This window comes from Nycticebus coucang, chromosome 2 (genome assembly GCF_027406575.1).
Source record: "Nycticebus coucang isolate mNycCou1 chromosome 2, mNycCou1.pri, whole genome shotgun sequence".
NCBI lineage: Eukaryota > Metazoa > Chordata > Mammalia > Primates > Lorisidae > Nycticebus > Nycticebus coucang.
In genome coordinates, this window is record NC_069781.1 from 12,052,236 (window position 1) to 12,062,662 (window position 10,427).

At 46.4% G+C, this 10,427-nt stretch overlaps 1 protein-coding gene and 1 pseudogene across 4 annotated transcripts in view; both read right to left on the reverse strand.

The window, feature by feature from the left end:
- RABEPK (Rab9 effector protein with kelch motifs) overlaps positions 1–7,790 on the reverse strand; it is a 29,909-nt gene extending 22,119 nt beyond the window's left edge. For 3 of the 4 annotated variants that reach the window (XM_053562596.1, XM_053562586.1, XM_053562574.1), the window contains exons 1-3: positions 7,662–7,790; positions 5,295–5,353; positions 1,223–1,380 (exon numbers count right to left, since the gene is read on the reverse strand). In XM_053562596.1, coding sequence (XP_053418571.1) covers positions 1,223–1,380; positions 5,295–5,347 — 211 coding nt within the window. In that variant the 5' untranslated portion in view covers positions 5,348–5,353; positions 7,662–7,790. Of the gene's footprint in view, positions 1–1,222; positions 1,381–5,294; positions 5,354–7,447; positions 7,623–7,661 lie in introns of those variants that run through there. The other variant, XM_053562581.1, reaches the window with a different exon arrangement.
- Positions 7,791–10,328: 2,538 nt separating this feature from the next.
- LOC128580072 (uncharacterized) lies at positions 10,329–10,427 on the reverse strand (annotated as a pseudogene).

The window sequence follows — 10,427 nt, forward strand, 5'->3', positions numbered from 1 at the left end:
CTGTCTCAAAAAAATAAAAATAAAAAATAAATTAAAAAATAGTGGAAATGGGCGGCGCCTGTGGCTCCGTGGGTAGGGCGCCGGCCCCATATACCGAGGGTGGAGGGTTCGAACCCAGCCCCCGCAAAACTGCACCACTACCGACAACCACAACAAAAAATAGCCGGGTGTTGTGGCAGGCGCCTGTAGTCCCAGCTACTCAGGAGGCTGAGGCAAGAGAATCGCCTAAGTCCAAGAGCTAGAGGTTGCTGTGAGCTGTAACGCCACAGCACTCTTCTGAGGGCAATAAAGTGAGTCTCTGTCTCGAAAAAAAAAAAAAAGTAGAAATGGACAGACACAGATGAAGAAGAGATATTTACAACTTGGTGATTAATTGGACATGTGGGTAGGAGAGGTGGGACTCATTAATACCTTTGAGAGAGGGTGGCGCCTGTGGCTCAGTTGGTAAGGTGCCAGCCCTATATACCGAGGGTGGCGGGTTCAAACCCGGCCCTGGCCAAATTGCAACCAAAAAATAGCCGGGCGTTGTGGCAGGCGCCTGTAGTCCCAGTTACTCGGGAGGCTGAGGCAAGAGAATCGCTTAAGCCCAGGAGTTGGAGGTTGCTATGAGCTGTGTGATGCCACGGCACTCTACCGAGGGCCATAAAGTGAGACTCTGTCTCTACAAAAAAAAAAAAAAAACCTTTGAGAGAAATATTTGATGAATAAATACCTGGATGGCCAGGGCTCCATACAGGTTTCTCCTCCCTCAACAAAGAGATATTGGAGAGATGAATGTGTGCCAGGGGTCTGCTAAGATCTTAGGGACCTGTGAGTGATATTCATTTTTTTTTTTTTAGAGACAGAGTCTCATTTTATCACCATCAGTAGAGTACTGTGGCGTCACAGCTCACAGCAACCTCCAACTCCAGGGCTTAGGCGATTCTCTTGCCTCAGCCTCCTGAGTAGCTGGGACTATAGGCACCTGCTGCAGCGCCTGGCTATTTTTTTTTTTTTGTTGCAGTTTGGTAGGGGCTGGGTTCGAACCCACTACCCTTGGTACATGGGGATGGCGCCCTATCCACTGTGAGCTACAGGTGCCGCCCTATTCATTTTTTTTTTATAGGGAAACCCTGGAGTCTGGTCTGAAGTGGTGTTCCTAGGAATGCTCTGCTCACAGGCGGCAGCACAAAGCTCTGCTCTCTGGCCCCCAGGGCTCGTGCTTTGCAGCTGCTGGTCTTACCCAGATCGATGGTGTGCACATCCGAGAAGCTTCTGTTTGGATCTGCTCCCCCAACAAGGAAGACCTTCCCTCTCTTGGCATCACCAACGGGAGGTAAATATAAGCAGCTGTGGCCGACTCGAGCACAGGGACTGTCTCCAGGGAGAGTCAAGGTGTACCTGCCAAAGGGAGGATGTGTTCAGGAGGTCTCAGCAGAGACTAGATGCAGAAGTGTGTTCTTTCCATTCCTTGTGAGACCTTCACCAGGATTCTTATACATACCTAGGCAGTTATGTCATAAACTGCAAAGTCAGCCAAGTCAGCAAAGCAGCACTTTTCCAATTAATACCTAATAGTACTTCCGCATCTTCCCTTTGCACACAGACTTTGGCTTTTCACTACTTCATCTCCTAGGAATCTAGTGGAGATGCACCAGGCTAGGATTTGTCTCCATTTCTGGCATCCAGAAATGTTCACTGGTATGTCTTGGCATAGGATGGTGGCTATAAAAACATGGTTTGTGAATTCAGACAGATGTGGCTCAGGTCCCAGCTCAGGTACTTTCTGGATGTGCGACCTTTTGGAACTCACTTAACATTCTGAACTTTAGTTTTCTTATTTGTAAAACAAGAGCACCAATAGTTCTCACCTCATAAGGTGACTGTGACAAGGCCTTCTAACAGTTCAGGGAAGGACTCAATAAATGGAGACTAGAGCTTCCTGTGCAATTGCATAGGAGCCGACAGCCCCAAGGACCTTGCCACCAGCCAATGAGGCCTCCCCACCAAAAAATATTCTTCAGAGGCTCAGTGCCTGTAGCTCAGCAGCTAGGGTGCCAGCCACATACACCGGAGGTGGTGGGTTCAAATCCAGCCCGGGCCTGCTAAATGACAATGACAACTACAACCAAAAAATAGCTGGGCATTGTGGTAGGTAGCCTATAGTCCCAGCTACTTGGGAGACTGAGGCAAGAGAATCACTTAAGCCCAAAAGTTTGAGGTTTCTGTGAGCTGTGAAGCCATGGCACTATACCAAGGGCAACAAAGTGAGACTCTGTCTCAAGAAAAAAAATATTCTCCAGGGCGGCGCCTGTGGCTCAAGGAGTAGGGCGCCGGCCCCACATGCCAAGGTGGAGGGTTCAAACCCAGCCCTGGCCAAAAACTGCAAAAAAAAAAAAAAAAAAATTTCTCCAGAATTTATTGGTTTTAAGAGCCTTTCCAGGTTATTCATAAAGCTCTACTAGCCAAGGCTAGTACTCTGAAAACTCAAATACAGGGGACAGAACCTATGGCTCAGTGAGTAGGGTGCTGGCCCCATATACCAAGGGTGGCAGATTCAAACCTGGCCCCGGCCAAACTGCAACAACGACAACAAAAAAGAAAAATAGCCAGGCGTTGTGGCAAGCACCTGTAGTCCCAGCTACTTGGGAGGCTGAGGCAAGAGAATCACCTAAGCCCAAGAGCTGGAGGTTGCTGTGAGCTGTGACACCATAGCACTCTAGCGAGAGTGACAAAGTGAGACTCTATCTCTAAAAAAAAAAAAAAAAATAGAAAAGAAAGAAAAACTCAAATACAGGATTGAGTCATTCCACCCTCTGAAGTGACTGAGAAGATGCACTTCTAGTTTTCTAGTTGGAAAAGAAAATACCTAGCTGTTTTTCAGGTCCTGTATTACTTATTGTGTTTTTTTTTTGAGACACAGTCTCACTATGTCGCCCGATGTAGAGTGCCATGGTGTCATGGCTCACAGCAACTTCAAACTCTTGGGCTTAAGAGATTCTCTTGCCTCAGCCTCCCACATAGCTGACACTACAGGCACCTGCCAAATGCCCGGCTATTTTGCTGTTGTTGTTGTAGTTGTCATTGTTGTTTAGCAGGCCCAGGCTGGGTTCGAACCTGCCAGCCCAGGTGTATATGGCTGGTGCCCTAACCACTGAGCTACAGGTGCTGAGCAGACCCTGTGTTACTTTTTTTTGTTTTGTTTTGTTTTTTGCAGTTTTTGGCTGGGGCTGGGTTTGAACCCACCACCTCTAGCATATGGGGCTGGCGCCCTACTCCTTTGAGCCACAGGCACCGCCCACTTTTTTTTTTTTTTTTATTGAGGCAGAATCTCACTATGTTGCCTCAGGTAGAGTGCTATGGCTTCACAGCTCACAGCAACCTCAAACTCTTGGGCGTAAGCAATTGTCTTGCCTTAGCCTTTCAAGTAGCTGGGACTATAGGTGCTCACCACAAAGCCCAGCTATTTTGATTCGAACCTGCCATCCTTGGGGTATGTAGCTGGTGCTGTAACCACTGCGTTATGAGCACCAAGCCAAGGCCCTGTGTTACTTGACCTCACTGGTATTTGGTTCTCCTGAACCTACTTCCTTCCTGTGCTGTTCTCCTACCTGGCTTCTCCACCCCCTCCCTTTGGTTCTCTACCCACCTTTCTGGCTGCTCTGTTTCCTCCTCTGACTCCTTTGTGCTCCTAACTCTCACTATCCTTGGGCTTCTCTTTTTTTCATCAGTCTACTTTGCTTATTTAATTTTATGTGTATTGACAGCTTCATAACTACCATCTTGTTCAGATCTCTTTTCTGTTGTCACTTAATCTGCACAGACCCCTTTTGAAGATTAGTTCTATCATCACCATTTGAATTTTACACCTGAGAAACTGAGGCCTAGAATGGTTAAATAACTTACCTAAGAGCACATACCCATCCAGAGAGATAGTGTATAAAGCAAAAAAAAAAAAAAAAATTCCTGCCTTCATAATCCTTACAAACCAGTTGGGAAGGGAAACATTAAACAATTTCACAAATACCTATATTTATTTCAGTTCAATTGTGATATAAAGGAATACAGAATATATAGTTTTTCTAGGTTTTTTTTTGAGGCAGAGTCTCACTCTGTCACCCTGGGTAGAGTGCTGTGGCATCATCATAGCTCACAGTAACCTCAAACTTGGGCTCAAGTGATCCTCTTGCCTCAGTGTCTTGAGTATCTGGGACTATAGGTGCTCACCACAACACTTGTATACTTTTTCTATTTTTTATAGAGATCGGGGCCTCATTCTTGCTCAGGCTGGTCTTGAACTCCTGAGCTCAAGTGATCTACCCATCTTGGCCTCTCCAGACTGCTAGGATTACAGTGTGAGCTACCATGCCAGGCTGGGTATATAGTATGAGAAGAAGCTTCCCCAAGAAGTACCACTTGAACTGAGATCTGAAGAATGAGTGGACATTTGCTGGGCAAAGATAGAGAAGAAAGGCAGAGGGAAGGAAAGAGTAGTCCAGGCAGAGAGACCAGCATGTACAGTTCCTGAGTGGGACAGTGCAGAGAATGTTAAAGGAAGAGAAAGAGAACATGAGTCTGAAACTTGAGTTTGAAAAAGCAGGCACAAAGAGATTTTGCAGGGCCCATCGGAGTAGTGTAAGGAGTCTGGTTTTTACTATAAGAATAATAGGAAGGAACCAAAGGGTTTTAAACTAGGGAATGCCATGATCAAATGTATGCTGGGTTCAGAGCAAGATGGATCCAGGGAAGCTATATTGGAGGCTCACCTTCAAGGTCCTATGGAAACACTGCCATTTCTCTTTAGCTTTCTGTGGTCCTGCCTCAGCACTGATAACAACTTATCACCACCACCTGCTTAGTTTGTAGCCCCCACCACATGGAGACTATTTACCCTTGTACCTTGAACACCTGCACAGCAATCGCCCCTGTCAGGTCAATGGTGGTTGTTGAGTGAAGGGTTACTTGAACAAGCAGCCAACAAACAGTAAAGCCAGTTTCACCCAAATCTAATTTCCTAAAATTCTTAAAACTGAGTCACAGCTCAGGGGAAAACCCAGCACTGGAGCTGAGGATGACAGATGGTCAGTGCCTTACTCTTCCTGGTAAACGGATTTTAATAAAATCAACATCTGCTGTGTGGTAATTATTGCTTTCCTATCTTTCCTTTGAGACCTTCTCAGACAGTTTGAGTCTAATTACCAGAAACTGCAGACAGTTTCATTTCTACCCTTTTTTGTTGATGATCAAATGTTAGTAAACTACTTCTAAATGAAACAAAACTCATGTTTTTTGTGTCTGAATCTGTCCTTACAGACCATGTTGCTTTCCTGGGCTTGTCTCCAGGCTCCAAGACTGGCAGCTGCTTCATGGTGTCCTATGCATAAGAAAGAAAGGCACTTTTTAGACATTTATAGCGTCATTTGCCTAAGACAGAGGACAAATAAGGTTACCCTCCCTTTAAAACCTTTTCTATTAAATGTACCAATCTCTAGGGCCCAATTAATTTGCATAAGCATCACCAATCTTTTCATATAATCTTATAATTGGGAGGTAAATATAACTCAACTTTTTTTTACATTTGTGGTAATCTGTTAAAACATAACACAACTAAGTTAACACAACTCCAGACATTTTTTGGCTGAAGTTTTCTTTCTTCTTCTTCTTTTTTTTTTTTTTTGAGATAAAGGTTCATTTTTGTCGCCCTCAGTAGAGTGCTGTGGCTTTATGGGTCACAGCAACCTCCAACTCTTGGACTCAAGCAATTCTCTTGCCTCAGCCTCCTGCGTAGCTGAGACTACAGGTTCCTGCCACAACACACAGCTATTTTTTAGAGATGAGGTCTCGCTCTGGCTCAGGCTGGTCTTGAACCTGTGAGCTCAGGTAATCCACCTGGCTCGGCCTCCCAGAGTGCTAGGATTACAGGCGTGAGCCACTGGGGTCGGCCTGGCTGAAGTTTTCTTTTTTTTGAGACAGAGTGTCACTATGTTGCCCTTGGTAGAGTGCCGTGGCATCACAGCTCACAGCAACCTCCAACTCTTGGGCTTAAGCAATTCTCTTGCCTCAGCCTCCCAAGTAGCTGGGACTACAGGCACCTGCCACAATGCCCAGCCATTTTTTGGTTGCAGTTGTGTTTGTTATTTAGCTGGCCCGGGCCGGGCTTGAACCCGCCACCTTCGGTGTATGTGGCTGGCACCCTACTCACCGACCTATGGGCGCCAAGCCCTGGCTGAAGTTTTCTAGCTGAGATTTCCATAGGGAAAGGCATATATCAACATAAAATTCCAGAAGTGTTTATCAAAATTTCAGAAGATGTTATCAAAAGCTTAAGCATATAAAGAGGCTGAGAAAGCCAGGAGTGGTGGCACATGCCTGCAGTTCCAGCTACTTGGGATGCTGAGGCAAGTGATATTGCGTGGAGGCTGAGGCAGGAGGATTGCTTAAGCCCAGGAGTTTGAGGTTGCTGAGCTAGGCTGAGGCCATGGCACTCAAGCCCAGGTTACAGAGTGAGATGCTGGCTCAAAAAGAAAAAAAAAAACAAAACAGAGGCTGAGAAATATTGAACTCTAGGATAAGTCTTGGCCTCAATACAAGATAGAAGGCAAGGGCTTCTGGTCTTAACCTTTTTTTCCCAGAAATGCACCTCCACGATCTCTTGTAATATTGGGTTTCTTGCTATTCCTCTAATATGGCAGGCCCTTTTCACAACTCTGTAGCCTGAGCTGCTTCCCTTACTGGTCCCTTTCCCTTCTGGTAAGTTTGCAAACTCCTAGTAAACCTCCAAAGCTCAGTTAGTTCAAAAGTTCTTTCCTCAGTGAAACCTTTTCTGACACTTGTTGTCTACTTCTACCAACCTGCTCCTCCATCAAGTTATTTCCTTCCCTCTCTGGCCTCTGAAGCTACCTATTAAGCCTCCATCATTGCAGGAATCATTCTAAATGTAATTCTTCATTTAAGACTTTAGATTCTAGATTAAATTCCTAGAGGGCTGAGCCTGTCGGATTCTCTCAGAGAATCTACCAATGAACCTGGCATAGAGTAGAGCTAAGTGAGGGACTAAGGGCTGAAGAAGAAAAATGGGTTAATGGGGCGGGCACGGCGGCTCGCGCCTGTAATCCTAGCACTCTGGGAAGTGAAGGCGGGTGGGTGCTTGAGCTCAAGAGTTCAAGACCAGCCTGAGTAAGAGCGAGACTTGGTCTCTAAAAAATAGCCGGCAAAAGGATCCTAGGCAAAAGGATCTCTTAAGCCCAAGAGTTTGAGGTTGCTGTGAGCTGTGACGCCATGACACTAGCAAGGGCGACCAAAAAAAAAAAAAAAAAAAAACAACAACAAAACAAAAACAGAAAGGGTTAACGGAGCGATGAACGGATAAACCCCATCTGAGGCTTAGGCCACCAGCCTAAATGCATAGCTCTGTACGATTGGCTCCTGCAGCTGTCCCTGCTACCCAGCCCCCAAGGCTCATCCTCACGTGGCAGCTTTAGGGGACAGGAGACAGGTCAGGAGAGACGAAGCTGGCTCCTTTTGGTCAATGTGGTCGGGCCAGAGACCGAGGAAGTCCTCCCCAGGTCTTTCTACCAGTTCCAAGCCCACTCTTAAAGGATGCGACCTGCTCTGCCCTGGTCGCGATAGGACCCAGTCCTAAGACAACCTCCCCTCCCCCGCCAAACTCGGAACCGCGTTACCTGCGGCTCAAGTGAGTCCTGGGCCGTGGCTCCGCCCCATAGGGGGCGGGGCTTGGGTCTTGCCCCTCCCTGCAGATTCCGGAAGAGCGACCGGGCCAACCACTGCAGTCCTTCCTGAGGCCTGCCCCGCCCCGCGGGCCCGGGCGCTTCTTTGGCAGTGGTATGGAAGGGTCCTTGTAGAACCTCGGTGTCGGCTAGGACTGTTTCTCCGGGACTAGACGGCCCGGGCCCCCTGGGGCTCACCGTCCCCTGCGGAGTAAATAGGCTAGGGCTCCCTGGAAACGATTTACAAGCGAAATGCTGAGGATTGGGTGTCCGGTGGGGTGACCCAAATTCCTTCGGCAGTTGTATTTTCAGTTACAGCGGTGGTGAGCAGAGCGTGAGCTTTCTTTCGTGTGCTGTCTGCCTGCGCAGTCTTTAGGTCAGCTAAAAGCTTTGGTGCCTTAAGCAGCTGACTCTTCCCATTTTTTTTTTTTTTTGTAGAGACAGAGTCTCACTTTATGGCCCTCGGTAGAGTGCCGTGGCCTCACACAGCTCACAGCAACCTCCAACTCCTGGGCTTAAGCGATTCTCTTGCCTCAGCCTCCCAAGTAGCTGGGACTACAGGCGCCCGCCACAACGCCCGGCTATTTTTTGTTTTTTTTGCAGTTTGGCCGGGGCCGGGTTTGAACCCGCTGCCCTCGGTATATGGGGCCGGCGCCTTACCGACTGAGCCACAGGCGCCGCCCGACTCTTTCCATTTTTTGCAGTTTAATTATGGCAGAGGCTAAGCTGAAGATAACACCCTAGCCTCCAGGTATGGTGTAAGGAATAAAAAGTTCATCAAGGAGGGCGGCGCCTGTGGCTCAGAGAGCCCGGCTGAGGCAAGAGAATCACCTAAACCCAGAAGTTGGAGGTTGCTGTGAGCTGTGATGTTATAGCACTCTACCAAGGGTGATAAAGTGAGACTCTACTCTGTCTCTCAAAAAAAAAAAAAAAAAAATTCATCAAGGAGAGTATCTGTTCTTGGGGAAGTTACTTTTCTTTGGGCCTTAGTGTCATCTGTAACCAAGATTTCTGTCAATAGTTGGGAATATACAGGTTAAGGTAAAGTGCTCAGCACGTAGTAGCTGGGTGCCAAGCTAGTCCTCTGTCAAGGCTAAGGCTATTCTTGGATAAATAATGTCTCCAGACGTGTCAATCTGCATTATCTCTGATCTAGTTCGTAACAATACGTTTCCTATGATTTTCCTGAAAATGGAGAAGGAGCTTACTTACGTCTATGCTTCAGAAAACCCCACTCACAGTTGTGTCTTAGGAAACAGAGGAAACAGCTGAGACTGGAAACAATAAGAGCTTCTGAAGTGCAGAGTTATGATTAATTGGAAGAGGTCAGATATACTTCGGTTCAAATCCAGACTCCAGCACTAACCATCTGCCTCTGATGTTTGGCAAGTTCCTTACCCACTCTTAACTCTAGTTTTGTCATCTATAGAATGGGAATTGTAATACCTATTGTACAGAAAGAGCTGTTAGAGGAATTGATAATCCAGGAAAAAGACCAATTTGGTGAAAAGAATCTTTCTCTTTTTTTTTTTTAAGAGACAGAGTCTCACTTTATCGCCCTTGGTAGGGTGCCGTGGCATCACAGCTTACAGCAACCTCCAGTTCTTGGGTTTAGGTAGCCTTCGGAGTAGCTGGGACTACAGGCGCCTGCCACAATGCCCGGCTATTTTTTTGTTGCAGTTTGGCAGGGGCCGGGTTCGAACCCACCATCCTTGGTATATGGGGCTGGCGCCCTATTCACTGAGCCACAGGCGCCACCTGAAAAGAATCTTTTAGCTACTTAAAACCATAACCAAACTGTACCGACAAAAGGGAATTCAAGGTCTGCAGTTCTCCTCATGGCTCAGATATCCTATTTCAAACATGTGCAGTTTTTATGAATTCCCTTATTTATTTTTTTGTTTGTTTTAGAGATAGAGTCTCATTTTGTCACCCTAAGTAGAGTGCTGTGCTGTCACAGCTCACAGCAACCTCCAGCTCTTGGGCTTAGGCAGCCTTCCGAGTAGCTGGGACTACAGGTGCCCGCCATAACACCCAGCTATTTTTTTTGTTGTTGTTGTTGCAGTTTGGCTGGGGCCAGGTTTGAACCCGCCATCCTCGGTACATGGGCCCGGTGCCCTACTCACTGAGCCATAGACGCCACCCTGAATTCCTTTATTAATGGGAAAATCCCTATTACCTGGAGTTGAAGAATATTCAGTCAAAAAAAAAAAGAGTATTCAGTCATTCTGCTCTCTTTTAGGAAAGAGAATCAGGGCCATACTGGCTTTGTCATCTGTCCATGTACTTCTGGATTGAGAGTTCTGCTCAGAGCTGCAGAATGCTTTGATATCCCCTGTATCTTTGGGGTATTTCAAGGTGCATGCTGGAGTGGCACATCAACAAAAAAATTGGAAGAGATCAGTGGGCAAAATAGCAACCAGTTTTCATTATGGAACCTATGCATCTATTTATTTACATAGCATTTACAGTGTATTAGGTATTATAAGTAGTCTAGAAAGGATTTAAAGTATTATACAGGAGAATATGGGACCTATGCTTTTAGAATAGAAATCATGTTTGAGGCTGCTGTGAGCTGCTGTGACATAGTGAGACTCCTGTCTCAAAAAAATAGTAATAAAATAAAATGTAGAATGCTTCATGAATTTGCATGTCATCCTTGTTCAGGGGCCATGCTAATTTTCTCTGTACCATTCCAAAATGTTACCTCCTTAGAAAGGC